General features: G+C 44.3%; 1 protein-coding gene and 1 long non-coding RNA gene across 5 annotated transcripts in view; one reads left to right on the forward strand and one right to left on the reverse strand.

The window, feature by feature from the left end:
- plcb1l (phospholipase C beta 1-like) overlaps positions 1-17649 on the reverse strand; it is a 106491-nt gene that overhangs the window by 26718 nt on the left and 62124 nt on the right. For all 4 annotated transcript variants that reach the window (XR_011102789.1, XM_068708987.1, XM_068708989.1 and 1 more), the window contains exons 9-16: positions 16945-17111; positions 10212-10358; positions 8893-9050; positions 6351-6433; positions 5933-6017; positions 2007-2181; positions 738-824; positions 268-338 (exon numbers count right to left, since the gene is read on the reverse strand). Coding sequence is in view for 3 of the 4 variants with exons in the window: in XM_068708987.1 (XP_068565088.1) it covers positions 268-338; positions 738-824; positions 2007-2181; positions 5933-6017; positions 6351-6433; positions 8893-9050; positions 10212-10358; positions 16945-17111 (973 nt within the window). In the remaining variant the exon portion in view is untranslated. The remainder of the gene's footprint in view (positions 1-267; positions 339-737; positions 825-2006; positions 2182-5932; positions 6018-6350; positions 6434-8892; positions 9051-10211; positions 10359-16944; positions 17112-17649) is intronic.
- LOC137871255 (uncharacterized) lies at positions 4797-10851 on the forward strand. Its single transcript, XR_011102790.1, has 4 exons — positions 4797-4881; positions 8900-9080; positions 10327-10383; positions 10638-10851. It is a non-coding gene; the product is annotated as an uncharacterized lncRNA (long non-coding RNA).

Raw genomic sequence — 17649 nt, forward strand, 5'->3', positions numbered from 1 at the left:
AAATGTAATGCAGCACACTGTTTTAACAGAAGGTTTGGTTATAATGCGTGAAAACAAGTGAAGGAACATGCTTAGAAACGTGTGAAAAAATGCAATTAAGAGATTTCAAAAGAGCTTTATGATTAGCAGAAATACAATGCATTACCAAATATGTACACTAGAGGGGAGCCTCAGCACATGACATGCAGGTACTGCACACTGAGCTGTAAATCTGCATTATAACCACTATTTGAACTGAGTGCTGAGTGTCACTTTCAAAACACTCACCTCATCCATTGAGCCCTTCTTACAGTCGTCATCATCATCATCTTCATCCTCACTTTCTGCCTCCACCTCACCTGAAACACGAGTTCACAAATACGGCCACAGACACGATAAATAAAGCTAAATGAGCCAAAGTTAAACTGACATTCCCACAAACAGACTGTTGAACAAGTCTTACTCTGGGATCAGTTGCCTCCATTACATCTACAGCGAGAACATGAACACGTGTCACACGGACTGGTCCCAAACCACCGAGCTCAGGATGACTGAGGAAATGAATTTGAATGTTGTTTCGGACGAGCTGACCCCCCCCCGCGCCCACATAATGAGAGATCTACTGCCACTGAGGTCACACCGACTGAGGAAATTCATTTCAGCAGAGTAACGGTCGAACTGACCCACGGCGTTCTCTACGAGAGCTCTGCTCGCAGCTCTCCTGCAGAATCGGAGGTCATGCGCTACGCGTGACTCACCGATAGACTTTCTGCCCTGCGGCCTCAGGCTGAGCTCGGCGCCCTCCGACGGCTGCGAGGAATCTGCCATCTCCTCTTTGGTTGAACCTGCGTGGAAGAAACAGAGTCATCAGCAACAAACACGCATCCCACGACCCTATAGGTCAAACCAAAGCCTCTGTTAGCGTTGAGTCTACTGTCACGCAGCACAGTGTGTCACATGACCGTGTGTGCTGTAACTCATTAGAATTAATAATCGTAATTATGATCTTTTATTATCCAGCTGACACAATTCAGACGAGAGGAGAAGAGAGGAGTTCATGAAAACGCTGACACACTCATACGTCCTTCATACTGAAATATCTCACATCATTAAACTGTTCAGCTGTATCGAAAATATCAATAAAATCTCAGGTTTAGTGCATTAATAATACAGAAATTCAGGCCATCTTTCCTGTCGAAGGCACAAAGACTTTTTTTATGTAATGTATAATTTTCTAGGTTGCCATAATGTATGTAAATAAATAGTTTTGAAAAGCTACAGATGTCATTGTGCCCCGCTTCTGAAAGCAAACCTACTCCTCTCAACGCTCGCCAGTTAAAAAGGGAGCGGAAACACTTGTGCTGCTTACTTCCTTACACCAGGGGGCAGCAGTGCGTCTCAGAGTGACAATGAAGCTTGCGGCTCAGCTCCTCCAAAACAAAACTAAAAGGTGATTGATTGCAATAATTTACAACGGCGTGATATCCGTTATGTACGAACGTGAATCAATGCTGGGAAATATAAAATACAAAAGAAGAAGCATGCATGTACATGTACACACACACACACACACACACACACACACACACACACACACACACACACTGAAAGGACACATACGAAGCGTAGCCAACAACAATGCAGACATGAACGATTTAGGGAAACTAAAACCAGAGAGCAGCTGGGAAAATATATAAAAATCCATAAATTGAGATGTATGAAAGTTCAGCAGACAGTTAAGGTAATAATGTACTGCCGGACACTGCTGGCTGGTGTTTAAGACGCCCCGGCGACCGGCAGTGAACGCGCCTGACAGGCAGTGCATGCAGCAGCCAATAACACCGTCAACTGATGGAGAGGGCCATGAAAATGATGAATGATAAACAATAGCACTGTTTCGCTCCAGCAATTCGGTTTCTGGACAGGATGGAGGTGCTGGCCCGTGTTACGGTTGGACCCAGCAGACGGTCAGGCTGCTTAGATGGCTCTGTTTGTTAGGACTGCGATTGCGCCGTAGTGTGCCGTACCTGCGCTGGGGGAGGAGGGCTCACACACGCTGGAGGAATCGCTGTAGGTGTTGGAAACCTGCTCCGACAGCTTCTTCTTGGTGCTTCCGTCCGTCTTGTGGTGCTTCTTCTTGTTCTTCACCAGGATCTTGCCCATCAGCTCCATCGGGCTCGGTAGAGGCACGCCGGACTCCAGCTGGTCGGGGGGGGGGGAGAAGGCGGCGGACACAGAGAGGTCATTAAAAATGATAATGAGGTCATCTAAATAAAGAAAGACAGAGGATAAGATACAGCTTTGTATGTTTGTATGATCTGGATGAGGGGGACGAGGAAATGTGGGATTTGTTTTGGTGACGAGCGCTCTGACAAATGTTTCAACGCAAGAAGAACACAAATGAGGATTGCTCCATTACGGCCCTATATTAGAGACAAAGTAGCTCATTACAGGAAGGAAATACTACAGTTGTTTACTGAGTGAGTCATTCACAATGTAAATTCATGGCAATAAAAAAAAAAAGAAGAAATGTCATTCTGCTGAAAATGTTTGGAGGAAGATTCTGCCGAGCAGAGCTTGTTAGTGACCGCGAGGATTGGCCCTGAGCGTTACAAACTCTGTTGATGTAACAGCTCAAAATTTTACACTTTCAACACTAAAATCAGCTTCCCGGGGGGGGAACTGAGCGTTAAACCCAAACATTCGCCCTCTCAAGGGAGCTGGCAAGAAGTAGGAAGATCTCTGATTTATTTATGGGGAACACTTCTTTTGGATCACAGTGTTTAGGGATATTAATAATGCATTATGTGATGTTGCACGCACACACACATCAGTTCACAGCCAACGGAGTTTACAACTTATCAGCTGTGAACAAAACTTTTTTTTTTTTTAACAGTGATCAAACTTAAGCCACTTTCCCAGCAGCCACACACGAGTCCATCTACACCGCTCTGCTGCGGCGGCTGGGAAGTGATAAAAAGATGAAGATAGACTCACTCACACTGTTCACTCACACTGTTCCACTTAAATGGAACCGGTTCAGCGCTGGATGTGGCACGTAATCTTGACTGCACAGCGCTAAACCTGTTTGATTGAACTACAATTTACTCGGATGGATTCAATTAAGCTCCCCAAATCCCCGGACGTCTTTTCTGCTCAGCTGTACAGAGGGAGTGAACAGAGGGCGTCAATAGAGGCAGATCAGACTTAAACACAAGTGGTGAGGTCAAGTACTGTACGTTTTGAGTATTTTCGACTACATCTATGTCACAGCTTTACTACTAGACTACTACTAGATTACTAGATCTACTAGATTTGTGTATTCAGATCAACTTAATGTCAACATAATTATGGCATAATTGCAGTAGTTAATTGGCTCCAACTAGGACAGTAAAGGTCATAATGATTCAATAATACAATATCAAATGATATATCACTCACAGGAGTCATTTTCTGTTAAATTAGTACTTTTACTTTTGAAAAAAGTACATTTTGCCAATAATAATTCTGTATTCTCCAGAAGTTTCATTTTGAATGCAGGACTTTTAAGTATTTTTACATTGAGGTAATGCCAATAAAGCCTATTTATTTAGCCGTCTGTGCATCCTCTGATTGTTTCCGGCCGCCTCCAGCAGACTCATCAGGTCATGGTTCACTTTTATGGAAACTATGGAAGGGACACACTTTTCCATTTGGACTTACAGGGCTCAATAATAAGGATTGCCTGGAGCAAGTAAAATGCAACGCCGGGCTTGTAAATCTAGCAACTCAAGTGGTAAAAAAGAATTAAACACATCATTTCTTTCGCAGTTGATGAGTTGAGCATTTCAATCATGCTGTAAACAGGAGTTTAATTGGGTGGCGTGAGAGAATGTGGGCAAAACTAAAGATTAATTTACTTAAATGAAGATTAAACATGGCAATTAACTGTAGTCGTTGCTGTTATTTGATAACCTGGCAAGTAAAACTTGAGATTGTTGAACCCTGTAAGTATTGTTAATCTTCTTGTTTGTTTAATTACATGCTAGAATACAAGTAGAGGACTATGCCCAACATTAAGTCCTGCTAGCTACGCTAGCTCCAGCATCTTATGCTTCCTCCACATTATTCTCAATCCCGCCTGCTTTCGGTGTGCGAGCACATCTCGTCTTGCCAGTTCTGGTACGTCCGCAGCTTAAAACTAAGCCTCAACAAAACTGAAGAAAAATAGATTAATTTCTGAACATATTTCATATTTTTTTTTTCAGCAGTTAGAATGAATCTGTGTTGGCAATGCAGCTTTCATCAACATAATGAATGCAGTGATGAGAGCCATATAACAAACGAGAAAACATGTTCACGGTGAATCCAATTTTTAAGTCATTTTTTTTCCGAAAGAGCAGACTGTTCTCGGTTTAATTGAAAAAAACAAACAAACGCTCCCCCCCAGTCTCTCCTATTCACCACCAATGACAGTTTTGTGGAGAGCAGATAAATGGGGGGGGGGCTTGAATTTCTCAGAAAACCGTAATCCTCTTTATTCTCACCTACGGCTAAGCCGAAACCAATCGAGCTATATTACCCTATCTGCCCCGGCCCCCGTGGACTAACGGAGCTGATATCCCATTTGATACGCTGAACACACGCCCGTCTCAATGCCAGAGGGGAGTGGTTGTCATTGCACTCACCTTTCCCAGTTATTACATGCTCAGTGGTAGAAATCTGATTCCTCAACAGCACTTTCTCTTTCTCTCTCTGACTCTCCCTCGGCGTCTGTCTCCTCATATCTCTCTCCTGCTTTCCTCAGCCACTCCATTCGAAAGGCTTCCCCCAGATAATACCTCAATGTCAAATCCAGTCAGAGGGCTGCTGGGAACTTAAGCTGCTCCACAGCGTTATATCAAGAGGGACAAGGCATCCCGGGTGAGTAACGTGCAAAGAGGGGGGGTGGGGGGTGTTATGTTTAAAGCACACGTGTGTGCAGAATTGTCCATGTGTCGCGTTTTCATGCGTGCTTCCCCAGACGCGGTGAGAGTGAGCGCGTGTGCGCTCGAGAGTTTGTGCGACAAGTGTCTAACATTTGCCTCAGGAAAAGTGCCTGCGTCATTACACACAAAGACGCCTGTGGGAAGAAGAAGGGAAAAAAAAAAAAAGAGTTTGGCCACAAAGAGACAAAGCAAGCTTTTGACTGGTAGCCATGGCAACAGAGGAGAGACAGATAGGTGGCTGCCAAGAAAAGCCGCGTTAGGATTACGGCGTAAAAACACTTCCATTCCATCCTGCGCGGCTGTCGTCTGCGGCCTCTCCCGCGATAACAGAGAGAGGGGAATAAAAATGACTGCGGGGTTGACGAACTAAAAGTTGGCTTCCATGGCACGTAAATAGCCAAAGGTGTGTGTGTGTGTGTGTGTGTGTGTGTGTGTGTGTGTGTGTGATTGAAAATGAGAATGAAAACTGGAGAGAGAGAGAGACGGAGGTAAAGTCCAGGAGGCCAACTTGTAGCGTGCCAGCAGTGACAGAAAGAGGAAAGACAGCAACAACACAGTGTGCCAGGTGCTGGAGGACATGTCGATACGTTGCTGTCTGTGAGACAGATGGAGACGGGAGAGAGAGAGAGGACACGAATGAAAGGGAAATAGCAGTAGTATGCGGGCAAAAATGAATGGACATATATGTCGAGGCTCCTGAATGTACATGTGTAGCAGTGTTCAAGGACACGCCTGTCGGTGCACTCATCTGTGTGATAATATCCGGTGAATATCCTCGCTGCTGGCCAAGTCGCATGCATCCGTGTGTGATAGAGAGAGAGAGGGAGAGAGAGAGAGAGAGAGAGAGAGAGAGAGAGAGAGAGAGAGAGAGAGAGAGAGAGAGAGAGAGAGAGAGAGAGAGAGAGAGAGAGAGAGAGAGAGAGAGACCCCCGCAAGTGTGAATGTATGTGTGGGCAAATGTGTGTTGGAGCATCTTGTGTACTTACAGGGTATTTCTCCAGAGGTTCGGTCAGTAGCGCGTCTCCGAATATTGACCGGCAGTACTCTGCCATCTTAGCCTGCTGCTTCGGTCTGGGAGTCATCACAGACGGAAACAAACACACACACACACACACACACACACACACACACACACACACACACACACACACACACACACACACACACACACACACACACACCATCATGGTTTGTCTACTGAATAACAAAACGCACTGAATGTTACTCCTAAGAAGCCCCTTTGGAGCCATTAGAGGACGGAACAACCAATGAGAGCTTTCTCCCCAAAAGATGTTGACACAGCTGATGCACACAAAATGGCTGATCGGGGGCCTGTCCATGCCGACCCGTCGGACGACGGACGGCGCCGATCAATGAGGTCGACTGCTCGTCCTGTGTACTTACGAGTCCACGTGGTTCTCAAAAGACAGGATGATGGGGAAGGGCGAGGTCTTGAAGGCACACTCCGCTATAGCCTCGATCACCTCCTAAGAAAAACACAAACAGAAAAGAAGAAGAATTGATAATATATCTATAAATGATGTGGAATACACACAGTCCTAAGGGCAGAATGTTATTTATTTGAGTGAATGTAATGCGCTTCAAAAACAATGAATGTTAACAGTTAGTTTATGTGATAATATGATGAAAATAAAACTGTAAAACTCTCCTGAGCTCGTATAGCAGCCAGAATCACATCCCTTTACAGTGATATGGTTTCCTTTTTATTTCCTAGAGTGGCTTTACCTCAGAGAACACGGCCCAAACCTTTTGACATCAATAACTATAGAAGAGAGAGCGATAAGATGGCGTTACAAAAAACAAAAAAAATTACACTCCGCCTTCCTCCAAATGAAAGGAAATCCAGTTAAGTTTATCGCAATATTTCGATGTGCTCAAGTCATTCACGTCACGCAAAACTTCAGCTTTTACGGAAACGGGAGCCGAGCCGTGAAGCGGTGTCGCTGCTCGACTCCCGTGGAGACGGCTCAACATCTGATATCGGGTTTCTGATTGTCTAAGTCAATTACACCGTCATTAACAACGGTGTCAGTTCACTTAATGCATTCGTTTCCATTCGCTCCGTCTCCTCCAATAAAAATCTTTGTCTGCGACTCAGCCCTCTCCATCTGTAGCTTCCATCGCCTGCGTCTCAAAACTCTTTTTTTGCGTCTCGCTCTCAGGGATATTCCATTAAGCCAGCTCTGCTTCTTTTGTTGCTCTCATTAGAACGTCAATCAATGCACACCCGCCTCGTTCTTTCTTTTTCCTCCTCACACCTACTCTGCCCTTAGATTTTCACACCTTCCTCCTGCTATGAATGCATTGTGTCTCTCTGTGTCTTCTCATCTCCCGGGACTTCTATTGAGCGCCCCTCAGCACTTTGTTTTAGGGCCCTTCAGTGAGTCCCTGTCCTGTACTATTTGCCATCTGCTGAAAACATGACCCACTTTTTTTTTTTTTCTTCATCCCACTTTGCTTTCCCCCCATTCTTACTTTCATCTTCGGTGTCTGACTCTGTGTTTACATATTTAAGCTTGAATCCTTAACATTTTCATGGAATCAAACTCTATTTTTGAGACTAGTTATGGTGAGCGTTTATTCCGCAGTGAAAAAAAACTCCCCTGTATTTACATTCACAGATGCTTGCATGTAATCCAGCGCTATGTTATCTTATTGATGACTCTTTTTACATCGTGTCAGAGCTGTATTAAGTTGCTGCTCGTGCAAAACACTTCCTACTACCGCTGCTTCACAATAAAGGTGTTCAACAAGCGAAACACGGGTCGGCTTGTTTTAGTGAAGCAGTCACACCATGTGTCTGTCACAGCAGTTATAATAAACGTCGACGTGTTTCATTTTCATTTTCATGGGATCGGCCCGAAACTGACTCTGGAAAGAAAAGTGAGCCCTGCAGGCCAAAGTTGGCCCCCAATAAAGTTTGGCCCGGCAGAAGTTTTTAGCTAAAAAAATAATAATTACAATATGAATCATTTGTTATGCTGTTTAAATTTTTTAGGAGGTAAAAATGCTCTTTAAATATGTAGCTATTAACTATTTATCATAAACTGAGCACAGCAGGGAGACTGTACTTTGTGCAGGAAGTCAGTGTGGCACGAATGAGGTGAGGAAAAAAGGGCATTTCAATGAAGTAAACTTAACAATACAACATAAAAGGTGGGCCAGTGGATCACCATTAACTTTGAGTTTTGGCCACCTTTGAGGGAGAAAGTTTGGGCAGCCCTGCTGGAAGCGGTTACAGATAATAATATTTAGATTTTGGCACAGGAGTAATAGAAGAAGAAGGATCAGTGAGCTGTTAGATGAAGAGGTGACGGGCTTCACTCTGCTACGCCATGCTGTTACGCGGAAAACTATTCGCCCCGCCTGAAGCATGAAATCAGATCCCTGTCGCGATTATTAATGGCTGATTATTTTATCAAAACAATGCGAGTTTGTTTGGCTGCTCTGTAAACGGATACATCACTTGTTCTTCGTTTGTATTTATGACAAAAAGTAGCTTCTCGAGGAGTGTTTGCTGTTGCTGTTATGGTGTCAACTAATAAATAGGATTACAATTTTAATACAGAAAATTAACCATCTACAATATAAAGATGCCATGTTTGAAGATACAGATGCTCACATAGCTGGCTGCCAATACACTTGCATGTAACCTTAATCATTTATATAAAATGTATTCAACAGGAAATAAAGATGCAACCTATATTAATTCTAAAATATCTAAAACCACAAATGAACTAACACACAGAAAGTTGGCCCAACACAAATACTAATCAGTATTAAATGCAGCAAGTGGATCATGTGTAGAACACGTGGATTACACCATCCGTCCAGGAGGTCCGTTTACCCAGAAGCCCCCTCTCTCTCTTCTATCTGAACCGAAAGACCTTAAAATGCGCAAATCAATCTGCTCTCCTTGTGTTACCTTGAAGGAGATTTCAGTTGTCATGGTGAAGCCGTGAGTGATGACCGGCTCTTCTTCTGTGGTGCGGCCCTTCCAGCAGTCCAGTTCAATGCAGCGGCACCCGGACAGGAGGACCTGCTTGTACATCTCGACCGAAGAGTTCCCCGCGAGCTGGCCGGCTGCAAACACACATGAACGCGGCACTTCAGGTAAATGTTCTATTGATCCCTAAAGAACCCCCCCCCCCCACCACCACCTATCAAGAGCTCATTAACCGCATCACCTGCTAGCATACAGTAGAAACAATACAACTGGAGTTATCTGAAGCAGGCCAATCTCATCGTCACCCCGTCACCATTAGCGATGCAATTATCTCTGCACATTAGCAGCGTGCTTTTCCTGCAGCACGGCTGGGACTTCGCCAAAGCGAGAGATCTGTGTTCTCACTTCAATCGTTCCCGCCATTTTATTTTGTATTCCTTTCCTACATTTTTCCTCTCAACTCTTTCTTTCTCTTCTTTCGGTAGACAACCTTGTCTGAACCCCTTGGGGGCAAAACACGTTCTTTACTAAACAAGGTCATTGTGTTAAAACATTGCTTTCAGTTACCAGGATGGAAATACGTCAGCACGAGCTGCTGTCAGTCTAATCATGCTGTGGGGACCTTTATTATAAAGTTGTACATAAACACTGCAAGGACAGAAATGGATTCTGCATTGCCCGTGCCTACCTACGATAATAATAACACAATTTGCCTATCAAAAATACATAATGAAAAACTGTTTGTGAGGAGAGAATCAAGGACCTGTTGTTTGTTTTTCTCATTTCTTCATTTCGCAGGCCATGAGTCCGCCCTGTTACAAAAATTCAATTTTTTCCCCTCGCTGTAGAAATTTGATCCACTTGAAAGATTCAAAGCTCTCCAGTTCCCCTTAGAATAGATTTGAATAGATGAATTCTAATATCCATTGAGGAGAAAATGGCCTCTGCATAAAGCCTGCCATGCTTGTGCACTGCCGGGAGCCAGTTACTGTGACTACCAAGTCCAAAGAAATATTTAACTCATGAATATCAATGAACTGAGTATCATGGCATGACTTGATTGGATAACCTCTGGAGAGGTAACACAAGAAGAGGGGGCCTGATATGCACAGGCGCGTTTGATTGACTGACCTGCGAGGCGTGAAGTCGGGGATATTTCTAAATGAGCGAGTGATCCGTCCACGTGTAGAAGAATAAATGATGCACGAGTGCAATCAGTCACTACAAAAAAAATCAAGTTGAGTGTGTGTGTGTGTGTGTGTGTGTGTGTGTGTGTGTGTGTGTGTGTGTGAGCGTACCTGTGAGGTATGTGTTGTGTGAGGAGTTGATGAAATAGTGGGGGAGGGGAAGGGTCATGTCTTCGCTCTGGTCCAGCTTCTCAGGGGGCATGATGCTGTTCTCCTCCCCATTCAGATACCTGGCGAAGCCTTCCACCGAGATCTGACCTGCACCAACAAAAACACAGCACAGGTGAGTCAAAGAAGACGTCGTCCAGACGCCAAATCCTGTAACTAAGGGGTTAACGGATAAGTCTAACGATGTTCTTTGTGTTTCTTATTGTTAATAAATCCCAACGGAAGTAAGTTTATTTTGACTGGAACCCACATAAATGCACTATTTCTTCTGTTCTGAGTAATGTTTGCTGAGAACCTTTCTGTTTAAACAATCATCTAGCCTTCTATTAATTTGTATATTTGTGATCTGTTTTGAATTTTTTTCTGTAGGAATGAACGGGGATGGGGGCCAGAGACGGGCTTTGGAACTCGTAAATGTGTTGACAGACACACTATCACGTTGGTAGTTTTGATCTTTTCATGGGATTTGTTGGCAACAACAATCATAAAGAATATTGCCAGCATTATTATTTACACTATATAACCAAAGCATGCTGCACGGCATACGGTGATGCACAGCTATGAGCCATTTTTAAAGGGTGGAAAGAAGATTTGTGTTTTGGGACACAATTGTCCCTTTGAAATAAAACATGTTCCATGGGGAACAAGGTTTATTAAGTGTTTGTGTGTCCACACTACACTGCGTACACACACTGCAGGTATATTCAAACGAGCAGTCGGAAGACTGTGTTCAAATGTTTTTCAAGGTTACATTACAATAACGTTCATAATCGCTAATTAATATTGAGATTACATTAGTGGTTTAATTTAGCCGGAACCCTAATTCGCTGTTTGCCGAAAGCCTTTGTGGTTAATCCTTAAAGCCTGTACCTCAGTGTTTCAGTTTCTTACATTTAACTGTGGGTGTATACTGTCAGTTATTAGCCTTCATTAGAAATATTAAAGTCTAGGTGGAGAAATGCATTAAAAATCTCCTACTTTCACAGTTCACATTACAAACCTGATCTTCTGAATTTCAGGCTCCGCTAAGCTTTCTGCCCATAATTCCGTCATACAGTGCAGGGATCAGAGAAAGCCGAAGTGCTCTTGACGCTGTTATTTTTTCCTGTTTTGACTGTATGTCAAGGTCGCTCAAGTTAAGCGTTTGCCTTTATGCTGTCATCACTGAGCTCATGTCTCCTCTCAACGTGCTCCAGAAAGCAAATAACGCTGAATAAATAAGTAATAAGCAGCAGAAGAAGAGCTCCAGTCATCCAGACCCGAGATATACAAAATTTCCATACGCATTACCATACACGTCACACACAGCACACCTGCATGGATTACATTTTGTACAACACATAGCAAGCGCTCAAAGCGAAACCAAAACATTCCTACACCCACCCACCCACCCACCCACACACACACACACACACACACACACACACACACACACACACACACACACACACACACACACACACACACACACACACTTGAAGGCATGCTAAATATGCTAAGTGATGCAAGCTCGACGGGTGCAGCAGGTCCCTCCGGCCGGTTTATGCTAATTAATGCGGTGCCGCCCTCTGCAGAGTTGCTGGACTAATTAACGCTGGCTTGCTGTCTTTGACATGTGAGACCAGTCGCACTGAGCGTCTTAACTCCCCGCTGACTGCCGGGACCTCCCCTTCAGGCTTAACCTCTGTGCCCATCGCACTCACCACACAGACACAGAGTTTGCCCCAGTTCCCAAGACATTTTGTCGCGCCAATCGGGGAAAATAGGTGTTAACATGGCTGGGATTAAAGGTGAAGAACCTACAGGTTATTCTAAAGGTGGAGATTGATCTCAAAGGAAGCGGAAAGCTGTAATGTACAAGTATTCTAAATTTAAAGGTGCTTTTTTTATTTGCTTTTTTGACTTAATTGACCTATTGTCATTAACTTTGTTTAGTTGGTTTCCTGTTATATTTTGAAGTTGCCTACCTCTGGTTCTGCCGAGTGAAGCCGATGCAGAAGTGTCTTAAAACTTGCATTCTCTCTACTGACCAGCAGGGGGCGACTCCTCTGGTTGTATAGAAGTCTAGTCTAAAATGACTCTACTTCTCTCTTGATTTATTCCCTCAGTAAACATTGTAAACATGAGTTTATGGTCTCAATCTCTAGTTTCAAGTCTTCTTCAATACAGCATGATGTTCATTTAGTACATGATACTCCATTTAAAGTCAAACAGACAGTAAAGCAGGGTATGGTTTAGGGCGGGGCTACTGTGATTGACAGGCCGCTGCTGCTACTAGATACGGCGTCTCTACGTCGCTCCTCCGCATCCCATGTATGGTAACCTCCGTTCATCGGTTGCATAAAAACAACATGGCGACGGCCGTAATCCAAGATGACGATTGCTAAATCGCAGAACTCGAGGCTTCAAACCAGCAGTCCACAAACCAACAGGTGGTGTCACGATGACTACGTCACTTCCTGCCTTTGTGTGTTTTCCCACCACTGTGATTGTCTGAGAATGGATCAAGTGCACCAGCCGGAACAAAGGCCACTGAAAGTGGAGTCGACTGCCCAGGAGAGGAGGGGGGTGGGGAGAGAGCCGAGATGGAAGCTAAGCTAGCCCAGCTAGGACCAAAGGCTTACTCCATTACCCAGCCTGCTCCTGGCTGGGAAATAAGACTTCAGACGAACCCAGCAAAGAGAGGACGGTAACTGTTGTGCCCACATCTGTACAGAAACCCGGCTCCATTGAGGCATCCCGTAGCAAGCTGCACTCAACAGGCAGACGGCAGGACGGAGTGCAGGACTCTCTGTTTAATGATGATTGGTGCTCAAACATATTCAAAGTTGCCATGTCATCTGTGCAGAAAATTGGTTTGCTACTGCTGTTTGCATTCCTCCTGATGCAAATTTAAAACAACTGATGACAATTAATGATCAGTGAAACCTTGACACGAGATTGGCTTGCCAGTGTCGCACGCTCACGTGCACTCATGCACTAAAAAAATCAAGTCTATGTCAACAAAGCCAGGAGAAGCTCTAATTGCTCTCTGCTCTGGTGGAGACCACTCCATCTTTGTAGTTTGTTTGTTTGTCCGTAGTAAGTAGTCGTTTGCTGCTATATTAATGCTCCGACTCCCTTATAGTGCACGTTTAATGATAACCTGTACGACTAAAGCGGACACAAACTGACAAAGGGCCTCCTCTCTGCAATCAGGGAAGATAAATATAACGATACGCCACCATCCACTCCTGAAGGAAGACACTTAAAAGCGTCTCGTTTCATTTAGCATCTCCATCTGCATTCAAACAACGAAGGAACGTTTGAGCGAGCGCAGACTAAAGCAGTGAGAGACAATGACGGAGCGCTAAAGAGATGAATGGAAGGTTTAATATTCACAAAATCAAAGCTGGAAACAGATAATGAAAAAGTGCAACAAATCAAAGCGAGTAGAAAAACAAAGAGGTTTTGTTTTTTTTTCTTCCAATGCCTCGTGCTAAATCACACAGGCTATTTTGAGGGAGCCGTAAGGTAAAGGAACCCAATCCATTATCTGTGCGATCTACTAGCACATGCTTAGTATGCACAAAGTGTCTTTCTATACGCACGAGTGTCCTTGAGAGAGGAAAAAGTGTGCGCGATGTGTTTTGCGAAGGTAGCATGTGGAGCTCTGGACCCCTCTGCAGAGCAGATGGCGGCACTTCCTCCGGCTAAATAAATACTTCACACGGGGAAATCTGTCACTGGGACAGAGAAGGGCACGCTTCCAGAGAGCCTGGGACAGGCTGAACTCACAACATCACAGTGCGAGCTCATCGCTGTGATCCGAGTCAAACGCCCGAATGTCCAACGGAATATTTCACAAAAATGATTTGATCTAATTTAGGCACCCGTGATTAATTTCTGTCCCACTTTTGAAAGAAAAAGGTAAAGTAGCTTACTTTAGGAGGAGAGATTGTTACGGCACTCATGCTCTGCTTGAGCCAGTTCAGGTCGATTTAGTTTCAGTGTAATGAGCGATAAAATGTGCAAATGTGATCGGCATAATAATGATCCACTGAACAGGTCTTTAGGTAAACAGCCTCTCCTGGCGCCAAGGATTAGCATTTTTTAATTTGAAAGCAGAACCTCCATTTAATAATAGCCTCCAGATTATTTGTTTGCTCTCCAAATATGTTTCTTAAAATGTATTAAACCATTTATGAACTACGGACCTGCAGCGTAGTGACAAAGGTTTTTTCATGAACAAGCTGCATGCTGGGTAAATAATCCAATGATGCTCCTATAGAGATAGAGCAGCGCTCACGCAACAAAGGTACGGACATTTGAACACATTCATTATTGTTAAACTCATGAAGCATTGATCGGCTGGACACATATATCACGTAATCAATAAGTCAATTTAATCGATTAAATTGAGTTATTTAATCAATAAGTCCTATTTGTTTAGATGTGCACACAGATCTAATCTTTAATCTTGAGATGAGAACAACATTAATAGGACTTCCTAGGCCATGAAGGAGGAATACACTGACACTGGGTAAGTATAAACTAATCAAAATACACATAGATTATTTTGTTTCCATTATTTTCTAAATGGTTTGGCTTTACAAAATGGAGAAGAAAAACACGCCGGTGATTTGCTCGAGAATCAACAGGCTGCGGTCGACCCACTTTGGCTCACTTAGAGCTTCGGTTTCCTGCAGAGTTCACATTTGAATTGGCACCCAGCCGACCTCGGCGCCTGATATCTGGAGTGGGACGTTCTCCAGCTTTGGCAGCTCTCTCTCCGTTCACCGACTCACCATGTCAGCATGACACGACGCCCGACGCGTCCAGGACTGTTGGATGCTCTGCGCTCATCCATCTCGGTCGTCAGTGAATTATTTTCCGGGGCACTAATTTGACGCTCCAACACGTACGTCCTTACTTTCGTTATTAGTGTTTTGACGTTAAGTTTCAACACGTAGATGACACTACCTGCAGACGTGACACATGCAAATGAGGGCAAACATGATTCAACAGTTTGACAACACAAATACACAAACACTAAAAGTTGCCAAACTGCTACTGGTTGCCTGGCAACTGCTCCCGGCGGCGAAATAGTTACAACCCCCCCCCCCAGGGAACGGCAGATTAAAGTACAGCTTAAACTAAAGAGATATAACGTGTCGGTTTTAGAGCTTTAGAGGTGCCAGCGGGTGAGCTTTGTTAACTTTGGACAGAGCGGGGCTGGCTGTTTCCACCTGTCTCCAGTCTTTATGCTAAGCTAGGCTAACTGGCTGTAGTTTCTTATTAGAAGAATGGATGTGAGAGCGGTATCAAACTCTTTCCGACTAGGTTGACTATTTGATTCGTCAATTTAATCGACAGAGTTTCTCCACAAAGAGTCACACAAAAGCTTTAAATCTTGTGTTTACCAGAGATGTGCTCATGAGTTGCTTGGAAATAATTAATTCAGCAAAAGGATAAAAAATGACTAAAGAAGTGTTAGTCAACGAAGACCAAATGAACTGATTAGTTGACGAGTTGGACCGTGCGCATTTTACGAATCTAATATGGTTTGGTGGGTTTTTTTGCCAAGATTTGTGAATTACACTGTGAACAAAACAGGAGCAAAGAGAAAGACGTAAACGACTCTCTAACAGACACGTTAACACACTTGAATGTGCACATTTGTGTTCAACAGCGCCAATTAAGTTCTCTGCTGCACTCCGTTTGTCACTTGCTCTTTTCTTCAAGTTCTCATGAAGCGCAAACACACACCAGCATCTCCCTCTCTCTCTCTGTCTCTCTCTCTCTCTCTATATATATATCTGTCTCTCTCTGTCTCTCTCTCTATCTGTCTCTCTGACTCTCTCTCTCTCTGTCTCTCTCTCTCTCTGTCTCTGTCTCTCTCTGTCTCTCTCTCTATATCTGTCTCTCTCTGACTCTCTCTCTCTCTGTCTCTCTCTCTCTCTGTCTCTCTCTCTATATCTGTCTCTATCTGTCTCTCTGACTCTCTCTCTCTCTGTCTCTCTCTCTCTCTGTCTCTCTCTCTCTGTCTCTCTCTCTATATCTGTCTCTCTCTGTCTCTCTCTCTATCTGTCTCTCTGACTCTCTCTCTCTCTGTCTCTCTCTCTCTCTGTCTCTCTCTCTCTCTCTCTCTCTCTGTCTCTCTCTCTCTATCTGTCTCTCTGACTCTCTCTCTCTCTTCTGTTTTCACACACTCGTTCACACACTCTCTCTTCCACTCAAGGATTCCACTCATGTAATCATATTCTTGTAACTAAAATGGCAGGGAATATCCTCTGTTAAGCTTGACAGGGTTTGAAGTGGGTTAAACATTTTGGTGTGTGTGTGTGTGTGTGTGTGTGTGTGTGTGTGATTTACAGACTTCTAACATTCCGTTCCTTGGCACCCCGCTATGTCCCCTCTCTTTCTGAGGGCTTGGGACACCAGGCAGCAGCATTGCTATGGTAACACCCCTGCCAAATTCATTGTCGGTGGGGGCTGGAGTACGAGGTTATAGCGGCGGGGTCGGTAGAGGTCGTGTATATCTAGGTCAAATGTTTTTTTGCTTTTTAAAATGTTTCACTACAAAAGACATTTGGTTACCTGTCCATTAAGCGTAAATCGTGAAAATTGCTGTCTGTTGACTTTTGTGCGTCATTTTGTTCTTGCGTTCGTACCGACAGACATTTGAGCCACTGACCGTTCTGCGCCAGCAAAGCGTTGGGTTCATATTTGTCCACCAGCACCTGGACCTGTTCTGGTTTCAGAGGCGGGTAGAGGATCTCATTGAGACGAGGGTCTCGCTGTTTATTGTTGATGAACTCCGTCATCTGCTCCAAGCTGAGGTATGGACGACTCTTAGCCCCCCTGCAAAAGAGAGGAGAGGATGAGGTGAGTAGTGGGTACACAAAAAGGGCAAAACAGAATTCAAAAATAGAAATACGAGAAAGTGTAACGAGGAGGAGATGATGGGGGGGGGGGGCGGGGGCTGTAATTAAAGCAGCAAAGAGATCTGGAGAGGGAAAGCAACAGAAGCGCAAAGGAGCAGAGGATTAAATCTTGTGTTGAGTAAATTATGAGATTTGATTAAAACGCCTTTCATATCTCTGCCTGTTCCACCACATTATAATCTCCATATCCTCCTTGCTCCCACGCCATCTCACTTAACCGAGATTAAAATCTAGATTCATGACTTGGGAGCGGCTTGGCCCGCTGCCTCGGTCCCTCGGGGGCCATTGGGGCAGCACAGCGCAAGGGGGGGGGGGGGGGGGGGGGGGCACACCGCCAGGCTCAGCCGGGGCCATCGCAACACGGTTCTCTACTAATTAACGAGTCTAACGGTTAAAAACAGGTTGCCCTATAAAGGACGGCAGCCATTGTCAAGCTGCTAGTCTGATACGAGCAA

The sequence above is a fragment of the Cebidichthys violaceus genome, unplaced genomic scaffold (genome assembly GCF_023349555.1).
Source record: "Cebidichthys violaceus isolate CVI_PGR_0920_01 unplaced genomic scaffold, fCebVio1.0.p SCAF_14, whole genome shotgun sequence".
In the NCBI taxonomy this organism is placed as follows: Eukaryota; Metazoa; Chordata; class Actinopteri; order Perciformes; family Stichaeidae; genus Cebidichthys; species Cebidichthys violaceus.